At 38.0% G+C, this 15,133-nt stretch overlaps 2 protein-coding genes across 2 annotated transcripts in view; one reads left to right on the forward strand and one right to left on the reverse strand.

The window, feature by feature from the left end:
• The window catches only part of LOC108749304 (paired box pox-meso protein), a 26,041-nt gene extending 18,397 nt beyond the window's left edge, over positions 1-7,644 (forward strand). Inside the window, exons 4-6 of the mRNA XM_018487904.1 lie at positions 2,330-2,576; positions 3,954-4,122; positions 4,218-7,644. Of these exons, the coding sequence (XP_018343406.1) occupies positions 2,330-2,576; positions 3,954-4,122; positions 4,218-4,761 (960 nt within the window). The 3' untranslated portion in view covers positions 4,762-7,644. The remainder of the gene's footprint in view (positions 1-2,329; positions 2,577-3,953; positions 4,123-4,217) is intronic.
• A 369-nt stretch (positions 7,645-8,013) lies between these two features.
• LOC108749468 (lipoma HMGIC fusion partner-like 3 protein) lies at positions 8,014-14,284 on the reverse strand. The gene is made up of 5 exons (XM_018488218.1): positions 14,052-14,284; positions 13,026-13,220; positions 9,873-9,960; positions 8,817-8,971; positions 8,014-8,678 (listed from the first exon to the last, which is right to left on the reverse strand). The coding sequence occupies exons 1-5, from the start codon at positions 14,266-14,268 to the stop codon at positions 8,446-8,448; spliced, it is 888 nt and encodes a 295-aa protein (XP_018343720.1). The 5' UTR covers positions 14,269-14,284; the 3' UTR covers positions 8,014-8,445.
• Positions 14,285-15,133: the final 849 nt, after the last annotated feature.

Below are 15,133 nucleotides of genomic sequence, written 5' to 3' on the forward strand. Positions count from 1 at the left end.
AGTAGCAGGGGTAGGTAATTGTGGCAACGACGACGACGGAAGTGTCAGATTAGAATCTGAGATGCTCCCGGGAGCACGCGATGCTTGTCCTAACCCCCTCAAACTATTAGGCGGCCCTCTTCGACTCTTCGCTACCCCTGAGGCACTAGCCCCTAAACGTTCCTGCCAGTGGTGCTTTCACCTGCGAGTACTTTGGATAATGACATCTTGTACTCTTCATATTAACTCTGTATTTTGACAGTTTTAAACGATTCATCTCATTGATTATACTGAAAAAAAAAATTTACTTATATCTTAAGATATATTTTTTTCAGTAGTACTAATTGTAAGTAAATTAACATTTATATATTTGATTGAATATAATAAAGAAAGTTTATGTACACATATAAATGTAACTTGCGTTGGCCTCTTAGAGGCTTCTACCAAATTTTATTAATGTTACTCATTAGAGCCTAAATTGATTTATTATTTAGTACGTTATTAAGTAAACGGTTTACTTACAAGAAATAAATAAATATATTTACTTAACGAAAATATGACAGTTAAATTAAGAATTTTTCTATCAAATAAATATGTTTACATTTAGAAAATATTTACTTAGAATTATTCAAACAAAAATATTTATTAAAATTTATTCAATATTTTTATTAATACTTTTATTTAGGATATTTTTCAGTATATCGAAACTCGAAATAAGAGAAGGATGCTTTATTAAGTTTTCGAATTTGACTCGCTCTCGATTAAAACTTATTGTCAACGTCTGACCAATGACATTTTTTTTTAGAAGCAAATTGATTATAAGCAATCGTGCGAGAAAATTTACGGCGACCTTGTAATTCAAGATTTATAATTTCTCTCGGCCTCGCCGAGCACATCAATCCGATGTCCAACCCCTTTTGCCTTTATGCCGATCGTATCGATCGTTGCCCGATCGATGCACCGCAATATTTATTCTGTTCGTTTTCGAAACAATTTGTCGGGAAAGATCGTATCGTGCCCACGCGACCGAGCACAGATTATGGACGCGCGGTAACGCCGAGGTTACGCATCGATCTTCTCGCGAAATGAGATCGGTGCCGGTAATCGACAGCCGGTTTGGTGATACCGTTCCGCTCGATACGTGCGCACATGTACGTGTGAACCGTGTACGAACCCCCGCATGGGTTCGGGCATGGACCCGTGAGGACGATCATCTTTTCTCGAACGAGATCTTGGTGCGTTTCGCTCGCGCCAGCACGCCTGACATCGCCCCCCCGAGAAAGAAAGAGATCGGCGATCTCGAAATCTGTACGGCCGGAATAATATTTCCATCGCGTTAGCATAAAATTATCTGCGTGCCATTACCGTTCATTAGCAAGTCAAATTAGCCGCGCGGCCAGATTGAGCACCACTGGGGCCCCCCCCTTTTGGAGAAGCGAGACCCGATGGTGGGCCTCGTGGCAGCCAACGGCACCGGTGCACGGTACCAACCGACTGGACAACCCGTTTCTTTGGCGAACGGGGGCTAAACCGAAATAAAATAGGTAGTACCTTCGCCCACCGCACCGGACGGACTCTCCTCGCTATCTGATTGACGACCCAGTCGTGCTTTTCACCTGTGAACGACATATGCGTGTGCGATCCGCTGAAACGATGGTGTGACCGCGTTTGCGTTAATTTGTCGATGAGATAACGCACACGGTTTGGCTTTAAAAAAAAAAAGGACGGAATGATTAACAACAACGTCCTGTCACTGATAAATATCCTTACGAAAGGTGGACACAAATTCTATTGGCAAAAATGTTTTTCCTATATAATGAGAAATAAAATGCGAAACAAATGTTAAGTAACGTATTTATATCGTACAAATTGATAAAGCTGGAATCACTGTCTTAGAATTCCCACTATCGTTTTGCACTAATTTATACGCGTTTCACTTTTCGCGCATTTATTTTTTAGATTCCTTGGTCAATTTATAGACAATGATTCCTTAGGAAAAACAATGGCTTCGAAACAACAGTAATTTTCAAGCTCTAAATAACAAAAAGAAAAGCTGTCTATGTATTAAATACTTCATACAAATAAATAATTTGTCAAGCTACATTTTACAATCAATTTTACAGTTTTAAAATTTGCCTCAAAATAAAATTTTTTTTAAATTTGAAATTCAATTGAGAAATATGTAATAATTAAAGAGTTAAAAATGCAATGTAAATGATTCCTCTTGATATTTTTGTTAAGAAAAAAATTATTTCAAATAATGAATGAGTCCGTTATTAGAAAATAATGCACGATAGATGAGAGATATCTCTATACATTTATTTCTAAATGTATTCTACTTATATTGCAGCAAGTAGCTACGCCGACAGTGGTGAAAAAGATTTTACGGATGAAACAGGAGCAGCCGACAATGTTTGCCTGGGAGATCCGCGAACAGCTCGCGCGACAGGGAGCTTGTGATCCCCAGAGCTTACCCTCCGTATCATCGGTTAATCGTATTCTCAGAGGTGGCGGACTTCATACCGATATCCCTACTATCGAGGGAGGTGCATCCAGTGGCTATACGTCGCAGATTCCGTCGAACGCTGGAGCTAGAGGTAAAGAATGATACTAGCAATGAGAATACCAAAGAGATCAAGATCAGAGATCCTATCTCGGAGTCTGGCCATAAGCGATTTTGTCAAAATCCTAGAGAGAAAGGTATAATCTTAATTAGAGTTATACATTATATATTATAGAGTGAAACAATAAGAGCAAGTTAGAGTAAGATAATATACATACAGGGAGAAATTATATATAATCCATCTCTTTCGTAGGATTTTGACAAAATAGTGTGCAGCCAAATTCTGTTATAGGATCCCTGATCAAGATAATCCTTTCATTAGCGTTTTCGGACAGCAATGTTGATTTGCAAATTTGTCGGCTATTAAACTGAATAGAAAAAGACATCGCTCGAGCAAGGGATGTGTATTTTTGTTGCGAAGCTTTGTGAATGATTATATACAGTTGCGTTGCGTTGCGAGTGCACCATTACAAACTAATAACGCCTTAAACACCTGTCCGTGGAATCGCCGCTTCGCGGCAACGGATTTTTTTTTTGGCGGTCGTTTCCAGAAGAAAGACGATAAATGTCCGAAAACGGCGACGGCGAGCGCGTCGAAGAAGAAGAATAGCGAGAATGACAAGCGGGAGGGAGGGTGGGAAGGGGGGAAGAGGGCAAATCTTTCGAGATACCCCGTTGCCGTGATTGACTCGTCAGCAAAAGCCACGCAGACCAGGCAGGGCAACAGACACGCGAGCCTATGCTGTCGAAACGGAAAATTTACCTCGCAATTTGTGCCGCTGGATGCTGGAAGCGGTGCTCAATTTACCGGCTTTGAGCAGCTAATTACGAAACAAGCGTCCGGACTCTTTCGTGTTCATCTTTCTCCTAAATCATTTCGTTTAGTGACATTTCTCTTTCTAATATTTCGAAAGAAGCTAATCTCTGTGTCTAGTTAAAATATTGCTTTGAATCGGCACGAATATATTATACATAATAGAGAGCAATCAATACTGTAGCCAAACGTGAAAATTTTTGTTGTTGTTTAGAGGAGAAATGTCGTATTAGATTCGCGAAGTTAGCACGCCATATTTTCAGTTTTGATCTTTTGATATGAAAAAAATGCGAAACTTTTTATTTTGATATGAAACTATAGAACTATGAAAAATGCTACTGGAACTGTCATTATTTTTTTTTTTTTTTGTATAATATATTAAGAGAACGGCATGCTAACTTCACAAATTTATGTGGATCTGTGGAAGTTAGCACGGAGTACAAGAATACGTATTCGTATAGTTTGCTTTTTGATAAATATATTTTCGATAATATGCATTTATATAAAGAAGAAATTTTTGTAAGAGATGCACACACACACACACACACAAAGCAACATAAAAAACTATAACAATAACAGCAATTATTTTCTCTGCAGATGCACTCATGAGAACGGATTATCAATTATTCTATCCGGGTGCTTTAGGACCGTTACATATTTCTACGAATACCGGCAATACCGGCACGTCATCGTGGAATCAAAGCTTTTATTCGTCCCTCTATCAAGCGACCACCTTACACTTGCAGCACGGAATGCAATCCTTCGCGTAAGTCCATCTCGACAGAATTTGACGATACAAAATATATACAATTTATTTTATAGGCATGATTCCATAATTAGTTTATAATTTCATTTTTACAGACCTTTAGATGCCGAACGTCTGTCGGAGCAAAACGGCGTACAGAATCAGCTGGAACTGAAATCGAGCTCGAGCTCGACGGCCGGCAGCGATGATTCGCTGGATAAGAGCGATTTGGATGAGAATCTGGTCGAGTCGCAAGATCACTACAAGTCTTTTCGAAGCACACCGATTATCCTGGAGCTCAGCCAAAAGATTGGCAGCGATCGGAGCGCATTCGTTAGGCACGGCACGCCTAATTCGCACACCACGAATTCGGACAATCTGCGGGAGAGCCCAATGTCGATCGTCGAGACGTCGAAACGAGATTCTCCGGCGTCGCACAGAATTCATGAGGCGAAGAACACGAATCCGAGCACGACGATGACGACGAACGAGGGAGCGGCGGTGGAGAATCAACCGCCGCAGCCGCAAAAGAAGAAGAATCCCTACTCGATAGAGGAGTTGCTCAAGAAGGATGAGAGCAAATCTGCGTCCAGAAGGCCGAGATTACCCAATATCGGTGTGGTCCAACCGTGCGGCATCATCGTAAGCAAGGAAATGTAAAAAAATCTTCGATAAATCAATCTTATCCGAGGAATTGGACAACGCTGTTGTCGGAGCAAATACATATCGCTTTGCGTTATATGAAGTATGGACTACATCTAGATTCACCGGTGAATTCTTGCTCGGACGGACATTATACAGTGTGAACGTACATCGTTGGCCATAGGTATGTGTGTAGTATTGTAATATTATTAACAGGTGTAAAGAAAAATCATACGATATAAAATTCGATATGAAAATTGAACAAAGGGGTCGAAGTAGCAGAAGTTGGTACCACTATTGCGACACGTGTACTTGAAAGTAATTTCTTTGCACCTGATGAATAGCCCTTGCGGATACAGTGAGAAGTAGCGAATGTCTTAGATGTCTAACGTCTAACTTAGAGTACTGATTAAGGAGTTTGATAGAAGAGTACCGACTAAGGAGTTTGATAGAAGAGTACCGACTAAGGAGTTTGATAGAAAATGGTTTTAGAAGCAAATGATTTTTGAAGCTTCATATTCCTCCTTTGAGAGAGATAGAGAGACAAAGAACATGGTTGTTCAGTGAAGCAAAATGAAAAGATAGCGCCATATGTAATATTAGAATCGAAAAATTGTAGTGTCGATTATAACTTAGTGAATTATATGTAATCCTTGTGTAAGTTAACTTATAATTAAATTATTTTCATTCCTCCTGTTCCGCGTCGCTAATCTTAATCGCCGTTTCTCGCTGGCGATCGACACACGGCTGTTAACTGCTTCGAGAATCTAAGATTTCGCTTAACTCTGTAATTGCGTGCGGCTAGTTAAGATCGGCGAAAAAGAAAAAAAAAAAAAAAGAAAAGTGCTTGGAAATCCGAGAGAAGTTTCCAATACTTTCACTGATTTATCTTGAATCGTCGATCGCGAATCACTGGCGGTGAAATATTAATTAACATTGCCAGTATTTCCGGACGGTAATTACTATGCCAATGTTGATGCAAGAAATTCAGCACTTCCAAGCTATCACGTCATGCAATAAAATTCGTACATTCCTATACCTTTGAGAGTCAAGACATAACTCGTAATGACGTAGTCGACACAAAGGAAAACGCGCGATATAAAAGTTTCAAACAGCGGAAATGTTTTTTTTTTTTAATCTAGCTTAACTCGAGCTGAATCTTGAAACGCGTTCTTCGGCAACCCGCTCGACGGTATCGCTCGGAAAAGAACGTCGAGCAGGCAATTATACGTCTGTGTCTCCATTGTAGTTCGCACTTTAGAGCCGCGGCGCGAAATAGCCGCGTGAGGCCGTTATACATGGCGCGGAGATCGGGCAATTAAATGAAAACCTAATAAACGAACGGCTGTAAAGCACGCGGATGAAGACGTACACGTAAGAAGCCGCGGTGGCGGCGCAGTAAAGCCATAAACGATTCGGTTGAGGGTGTCATACGTGGACACGCCGTGTGTATACCTTGTAAAATACGACATCGCTCGCGTAAAAAAAAAAAGAATTAAATAACGGTGTTACCGAGCGGCCGGTAGAACCTCCCCCAACTTCTTCTTCCTCTTCTCTACTCCTTTGCATTTACAACGTTGTAAACCTTTGTATCTCGTTCCTCATCGCGGACTAATTAATGCACTATAAAACTGTAGTATTTTATTGCCGAACGATTTGCTCGTTTTGTTCTCTCACGCCTGCCGATTGCATGCTCGCGGGCTATTTCGGGATGACATCTCGTTCTTACAAGAAGCGTGGAAGGAATCTCGATTCTCGCGCTTTTTTTTATTTATGGTTCTTTCTTTGAAAAGATTCCGCCGCAAATCATCCCGAAAAACAGTACATGAAGGGAAACGCAGGGGACACACCCCTGTACTTACACTGGCTGTCTTATAAGCGGAAGCTAATACGCTAACGCTCGAACTTCCCTTTTATTTGCCATACACGGAGATTACTAGATCTTAAGATGAGTGTGGAACATGTCCTGAAAGGAAAAAGCCCGTTACTCGTGTAGGCATTTGCCTGAAATATTTATTTTAGATTTAGACGTTGTGAAATTTTATGAGCATTCCGTGCGTCAAATTATTCGTAATCCAGAAAAAGAGAAAATTTAAATTTGTGTATCTCTTATGGAATGTCAAAGATGGTTTTTAGATATCTATTTGCCGCGAGATTTCGATTTCGCTGCACAGAATGCTCATACAGAAATCTGATAATTAGAATAATAGTTCTGTACAATAATAACTGCGCCCAAACAGTCTCGTTGGTCTGCGAACTTCAGAAAATGATCTCTTTAGAATTAGGAAAGAAAACAATTAAGAAATTAAATCACGATTTAAATCAAACGGCGAAAACGATATTTAATTTAAATCGCGATTTAATTAACGACGTTAAAATAAAAAATGTTGAAAATAATTACGGATTCATTATAGCTCCAAGTTTTTCCGTCGCTGACCTATGGAGACCGCGTTGCGTAAAATTATGCAAGTTATCAATTAAATAATACTCATAATATAAACTTATTCTGTATGATATCATTAAATACACTAGTCAAAATGATATATACCATGTTTATCTTGTACGTTTTTATGCCATGTTTCATGCATATACCAAAATGATTACGAGAAAATTACAGCGATAGTCGTGTACCAAAATACGCATCTTAGCTTAGCCGATGCAGTCATCATCAACTTTTATGTCTGACAGCTTATGAACAATTATTAAATTTTGTTTTGGATATTATATGATATTGCACACCGAAGAAAAGAAACTATTCACATGCGAATTATGCTTTTTTATACATCATTCCATCGAAAGTTACAAGTTGCGGAGTTGCATTTAACGTTAATGTTGCCCATTAATGTTCCATTTAACTAAATAGTAAACATTTCACAGAATAATAACTTAGTAATAAAAAATTTAATTCACAATTATTATCAATACTACATCATAAAGGCACATCATGAGTACTTAGAGACTTAAATAATTACATAATATGAATAATATATAAAAATTTCTCCGATAATACGGCATGAATTATAACATCTATAAAATTTTATAATTTTCTTTTGAATTATCATTTAACGTACACATTACGCAACATGATGTTTAGAGAACTTAATATATAGTATTAAAATACAATAACATTGCTTGATTATAATCTTTCTAATTACATATATTAATATATAAATACAAGTATGAGATTCTTAAGATAAAATTAAGAGAATATTTAAATGGAAAAATATTCCATTTATCTTAATGAAAGGAATTATTTCACAAATTAATTAAACAATATTTACGTTTAACAGTTTTTCTGTAATCTTTATTACCTTTGTAGTACTTACTCATACTAATTGTATATTTGTAAAAAGTCAATATTCTAAGGAAGATAGCTCTTTGCGGCACATATTGATAAGACAGACTATACATCACATGGATGTGGAAATGTTCACGGCACAACAAATAATAATATTCAGTCATTAAATGAAGCTGTCAGTCGTGTCTGTTTTATACATATAGCTTTATCGTTATGAACAGAAATTCTATTCTTAGAAACTTAATATCCCGAAAGCAATGGCCTAAGCAATTGCGTCCAAATCGCGTACATTTCATCAAAGTTTCACGCTCCGTTTCATCTTATGTACAATATAGTTTTTCCTCCAATTTCGTCAGTTATATACAGATCTATTTAATCCTTTGTATTCGCAGCGATCAGTCGTTTTAGAGCTGAAAGTTGTGCTGTGAATGATTGAGAGTATTCGTAGACATGGTGTGCGCTGGATGCGACGGCGCTGGTGTGTAGAGACTGTGATGCGAGTGCGATTTTGCTCTAGAGAGCTCGCTATAACGATCCTGTTCAGGTGGAGCCACTAGGAGAACAGGTCTCAAAGACAGGGACTTGCGAGAGCCAGCTACGCTTTGAGCTTCGTTGACATAGCCCGGATTTACTTCACCTAAAAATGGAAAATCGACATACGCTATTTTACGTTGAGGATATAAAACAAACACGTATTCACAAATCGCAAAGATTTTAATAAAAATTGAAATCTTTGAGAAATAAGTATTTTTTTGCTAAAATTGCTATTAATCACCTTTGTACAAGGATCCATTATTGAAAGGTTCTGGTTGTAGCCTCACATGTCTGGAGGCCAAAATGAAGGCAAGAGCAGACAAAGTAGCTGCATCCAGAGCCGCAATTGCAGCGAGTGGTATTGCCCATCTCACAGCACAGGCACCAGGATTGTATCTGTCAAAAGAATAACTTCCTGAATGCTATTTTTCTCACGTTCATTGTTATTATGATTATGTTTCCAACTTTAAGGCAATGCTGCTATTATTCATTGCTTCGTAATAATTTACGAAAGGCGCGTCTAATTGAGATAATTAGTGTTAGATTGTAAAGCATCTAATAAGATGAACATTTCTTCACTAACGTTCTAATGTAAAATAGACTCTTTTTTTAAAGAGAATTTCTTTTTTGAACCATAAATTAACAAAAAAGTTTTTTTGAAATTCGCAAATGCAACTCTAGATAAGACAGTAACAAGATTCTACTTATTTGGATGCGGTCGAAGTCTCATTATAAATTTTTAAAGCATTTGAATAACTAACCAGAAAAAAGAATTTTACTAATTGACCAAAGAATGCTTCAAAGTATTTATAGCATCACATTGATTATATTCTTTATTAATTGCATAGACCTTATAGATATGGACTGGCAATTGTTACAATTTCTGCATAAGAAAGACACAGTGTTCAGTGGAGAGAGAAACGTACCTTTTAGGTACTTCTCTTTTTCAAAGTCCGGAAATGTACATGTCAATTAAATATATAGCGTGTTTAACGTTATATATCAAAGTTAAAAATACTATATTATTTACGTAAAATTGTAGAAACTTTAATGAAATATATTCAACATACAATATACATTAAACATGCAAACGAAGCGTATTCCTGGAGAGAAAAGTATAAACATAATCTTATTTATATTGCCAATTCATAATGTATAAAGTCTGTGGTTGATTCGATCCTTTCTTGAGAATCCAAAATCGCAAATGTATAAGAGAAATTATTCAAAAACATTTTTCATTGAGTTTCTTGTTTTCATATCTTTTTTGTATACACATGTCCTTTGTACGAATACACACCTGGAAGCAGCTGCGCCGCATACGGCGCGAATCACCGGCGAGTCCCAGCCGAGAGGATAGATGCACACTCCGATCGCCATGCAGATTGCTGAAAAAAAGATTGCCGAGATATAATTGTAATTATATAAAACGAAAAATCCATTTACATATCCAAAGACACTGTACTGAAAGTCGCTAGATAGATTACTAATGCTACTCGCGTTGCAATTCGTGTATTAACTTTTCCGCTTTCTCGAGATAATTATACAAAAGCGTGAAAAAAGTTCTACCATAAAGACTATGTTAAGAAATCAATGTCAGGACTTATTACGGCGGCAAATCTAATACGCTTTAATAATACAGACTCACTTATGGTTCAATTATTTTCATCCTTATGGTTCTATTATCGCAGTTACATTGCAGTAGAGGCGTGCTCTCGCATTTACACGGGCGTAATTGTGCAGGTGGCTATGCGGAGGCCAGTAGTGAAAGGGACTTGTGAACAACCGTAATTTTTCTGGGACTCGCTACGTTTACCAGCGAGCCGAGACGATATTGTTTCCCGGCGAACGAGCGATTTTAATGGGCGAATCATGCACAGTAGACGCGCGCTATGATTGTCTTCACAGAGCTCGGTTTCAATAATTTTCTTCGATTTCATTGCACTCTTGTATTTCTGTATTTCTGTACTTTCCATTTATTATCTATCTCGATAATGAATGAAAACCAGTAGTTTTCACTCTCACCTTTCATTATCCGCATTTTATAAACTTCTCCTTTTGGTAGTCTTTCATTTGATAATTTGAATTTTATTTATTCTTGCTAAATTCTGTTTAGCTTTTTAGCCTGTTATACAATATCCTGTGCGTGTTACTTGCTCTTTACACTTTCTAACGATTTTGTAATGCATATCGCAATCTTCCTGTCTTCTACTCCAGGCTTTAGAGTGCCTTAGTCCTGCTTTAAGTTGATAATAAACGCTGCTACAGTCTATGTATACAGATAATTTCTATAATCCATGTACTTGAAATGTCATTTATATAGTTTCTCATGGTGAATACATTTGCCTCTTCATGTTTCACGCTATGTAATGAGCGCGACTTGGCGTATAACTTTCACTGTCGTGACTCGACGGTGCTTACTCGCAACGAATCGCTGACACTGCCGAAACTTCGCTGCCAGGCTTGTGCAAGTTGCGTTTGTTCGCCAGACGTTCGTTAAATGAAAATTATACACTCGTCAACTTGTTAGTCAACATCCAGCGCATACCGTACAATTTTCATGAATAACCGCGTTACCGAGAATTTATTCTTATTATTGTGAAAAAGTGAATGAAGAATTTACTTCATTTGTAATCAGTCAGTAAAACGCGGTTTGACAACTTTAACCGACCGAACATGCAAATTGAACGCATATTTTAGAGATACTATCTTACAAATCATGAATATATATCTTATTATGTTTTCGTTAAAAGAGTAGACCATCTAGAAGTAGACCATCTAGTAAAACTAATTAATTTCGATATAAATTAGCGATCGGAATTAGAATGCAATCTTGTGCAGAGAAATTCTCGATAGATTAATATTCGGCGAGTCGATATCGACTCGACCGACGGTTGCAGTTTGGTTTACGTTAATCATAGAGGCGTTGACGAACGGTATATGCAGACTGGCTTAGGCACGTTATAACGGTCTATTCCACATTTCGCTGAGCCGCCACACGACTCGTCAGGGACCCACGGGCGACGATCAGCCACGATTACAATTGTGAAAGAACCTTCGAATGCCTGAGAAATACACAGATGCTGTGAAATACGCAGCGCGCGCATTTAAAGATACACTCTGTGAAGCAAAAAAACACACCGCGTGTTCCAATGACAAATGAAGTCATTCCCGACAATGAGCTTTAGAAATCGCGACCCGGAAATGCTAAATGTTACATACATGCATCCGGATAATTCAAAAGCTATCTGGAGAAAGTATCAGTGTATTTAGCGTGAATGTGTTCTATTTGTTTCTAATTATATTAAGCAGAATACACAACAATTGCATTTTGATTTAAAGGAAGTCTGGTTGTAAATCTGAGAGCAAAATATCAGGCCTATTCTTTTTAGCTGACGTTCTTATGTGTCATAGCTCATCTTTTCTCTTCTTTCTTCAATGTAGAGAGAAAAGAGAGAAAGATGCAGAACTGAAAGAGAGAACTGTGCAAGAAGTTCAGTTAAGAGAAATGGATTTATTGTATAGTAACGTCCCTTATTTTTATATTATTCTAAGAAGAAATATTTCAGAATGCCCTTTTTGTAATTTAAATATGTATTGAAAAGGAAATAATAATGTGCAATGAAAAGAAAATAACATGCACAAAACCTGCCTAGTAACTCTTCTAATGATTCAGCCAACGTGGACGTCTCTGATGACACGTCATTCATCAATGAAGTAGTTATTCTCGCAATACCATTATTATTATTATTTCAGCAACGTTACGTAAGCAACGTTGGACAATCCTCTGCGGTTACTGTGCGCTTTCTAACCGAATAAAAAGATCGCGATGCGGTGTTCACGAATAGCGAGTAACGAGAAATTGCGAATAACTTTTAATTATTTGGCACACATTAATTTAATTATTTAACACAAGTTTAACGAAATCTCTCCTACGAGATTTTTGCGAAAGTTCTCTCGCAAGCGCGGGACCATGACATGAGAGCAATTTCCGACAGCGACCAGCGTCGTTTTAAAATTCGTTATCTCCACAGTCAGAGATGAAACTGATCGATAAAGTTCACCACGATAAAGCGCGTTAAACAGGGTGATTACTTCACTTCCCAGCCCCGCGTGAATTGGATCCGGCTCAGCGCATTAACGCAATTTGCAATTGTATCTCGCTGATAAGGAATTACGGTTGAGATTGCGAGTAACGGGCTGCGAGGATCAGCTTGGCTAATGTTGCGCTTTCTAAAGCAGACGCGTCAGTTGTGGAAAGTGTCTCGCGCGCACTTATCATTTGGCACTTAAGCAGGTATTTGTAATCGATTCTTATATTTAAAATAGTATTAAGTTGTCATGAGCCAATTATATAGGGGGCTATATTAGCATCTTAAGATAGTCTTATTTAAGACGGTCTTAAAATAAGAACGGACTTAAAGATGCTTTTGAGGAGGGACTGGATAATTACCTGACACCACTTGCATCCAAGCGCACATGTAGAACACGGTAGTGCTTTGACAAAAGAAGAACATGAGCATTGCGCAGATCGCCAGTAGCGCGATTATCACCGCGATGCCGACTAGAATCGTGCTGGCTCGGAAAGGAACGTTGGCGATGGTCGACAGGTCGTCCAGCCGGCCGATACATTCCTCGCCTAACTCACCTATGTAATTATGAAACCGTTTGAATTAATAATGTAGTTTAAATAATTATTCCTCAGTCTTGGAATGTGGACTTGTAGTTATTATAAGGAAATATCAAGATTAGTAATGATATGTATATAAAATACATTTTAACGTTAAATTATAAACTAGAACTATTTTTATTTGTCATACTGAAAATAAATTAGATTATTTGCTACAACAACGGTACGATTAAAAAAACAGGTCCACAAAAATAAGTTTGAATATTTTGCATCATTAAGATTTGGTATTAACTTTGAAATCTAATTTTAGTGTAGTAATTATTTATAGAGGAAATAAAAATGTTTTTTCTCTTTCTTCTTAATGTTTTTTTTGCAAGCAACTAAAAATGTCAATTTTTTTTTTAGAAAACTTTGTTTTCTGAATTATGTTTCTGTTGTAGCAAATGAGCGAAATGATTTCGAAATAATCTTTTTATTATTTTTGGTATGGCAATAAAAATAAATGTTTAAGTTGTAGCAAATAAGCGATTTGCAGTCAGCCAAAAAAATTTTCTTCTTGCTCTCTAAAACTTTTACAGCGAATTTCACTCTAAAAGGTGAAATCTCACTCTTAAAGATTGAAAATTAAGCCACTCCTTTTCAAGACTGGCACAGTTTTTACTCTTTAGAGTGAATTCCATTCCAAAGAGTTTAAAGAGAAAAAAATCAAAATAATGTCATATTGACTGAATCATGAAAAAAAATGACATAAATTCGATTAATAATCGATCAATATGGCACTAAATTGACATTATTTTGACTTTCTTATCCTTCTTGAATAAAAATACGAGTCGCAGTATACAAACGTACCATTTCCACCATAGCTGCACCTGGTCCACAGACCGAATCTTCCGGGATTCTCATGCTCCAGATCGCCGAGCCATTCCGGGGTGACAAACGCTACGACGCCGATGATGGCGTAGCATATGGTGAAGATACCCCACAGCACGCCGATCGCTTTGGAATTGCGAATGTAATTAGTCGCGTACATGTGCGAGGACTCGACGTACTCGATCTTTGAACCCATTTTGAAAATCGTTGATTTCCCGTCAACGCAAACTCGACGTCCCAACCACCGGCACGTCGTTTAACAGCGATTCTTCCTCGCGTAATCGTTCGACCATAACATTAACTCCGGGAATTCCATACGCGGGACGGACAGGCGACTGTGGAATTATAAACCGTTGATTAAATCGCGGAAGAGACCGAGAGATTCTTCGCGCCGACTCGCGCGGTTATCACACCCGCGACAGAAGGTCGCCGTTCTTGGAACGTCGTTCTCCACGAAGTCCAATTGTTCGACAACAATGGGATCGCCTTGTGCAAGACACGCGCGTTCGTTCGGAGGTAACTTATCGCACGAACAAAGAATACTTCACGTACTTTCGCTAGCAACACACAAGAACGAGGATTTTCCGATTAAGTCGTTCTCCCTCCGCAGATGATTTCCTCCAGAATCGGGATAGGAGCTTGTCTTTCTTCTTTGTTTCACAATAAATACGGATCTTCTATTCACTTCCCAGGGTGTTTCTTCATCACCGGTCCCACTAGCACAAACGATCGCACGTTCGTATCCGCATTAAACCAACGGCTGCGCCGTCCGTGACATTTATGATCTCGCGCGTTCAGGCACGTTCACCAATTGTTAGGTCAGCATCAAGATACCTTTCTTTCGCTCGAGTAACGTGCCTTGGAACGAAGGAATGTGGAAGCTGTTGACAAAGTAAGGACTTTTAATTCTGCTGAAATTTACAATACTATACGATCATAATTTCTGGGTCAATATTAAAAAATAAAAAATTTTCATAGAAAAAAAATCTTATATTGCAGACGAAGTCATCGAATATCAATGAGAAAAGTTTTTAAATAAAATACTAGTAAGAAAATAAATT

The sequence above is a fragment of the Trachymyrmex septentrionalis genome, unplaced genomic scaffold (assembly GCF_001594115.1).
Source record: "Trachymyrmex septentrionalis isolate Tsep2-gDNA-1 unplaced genomic scaffold, Tsep1.0 scaffold29, whole genome shotgun sequence".
Taxonomy (NCBI): domain Eukaryota; kingdom Metazoa; phylum Arthropoda; class Insecta; order Hymenoptera; family Formicidae; genus Trachymyrmex; species Trachymyrmex septentrionalis.

Coding starts and splice junctions, on each gene's coding strand:
- LOC108749468 (XM_018488218.1), bottom strand. CDS start 14,268: ATGGGTTCAAAGATCGAGTACGTCGAGTCCTCGCACATGTACGCGACT. Junction 13,221..14,051: donor GTGCAGCTATGGTGGAAATG/GTACGTTTGTAT, acceptor ATAATTACATAG/GTGAGTTAGGCGAGGAATGT. Junction 8,679..8,816: donor TAATGGATCCTTGTACAAAG/GTGATTAATAGC, acceptor TTCCATTTTTAG/GTGAAGTAAATCCGGGCTAT.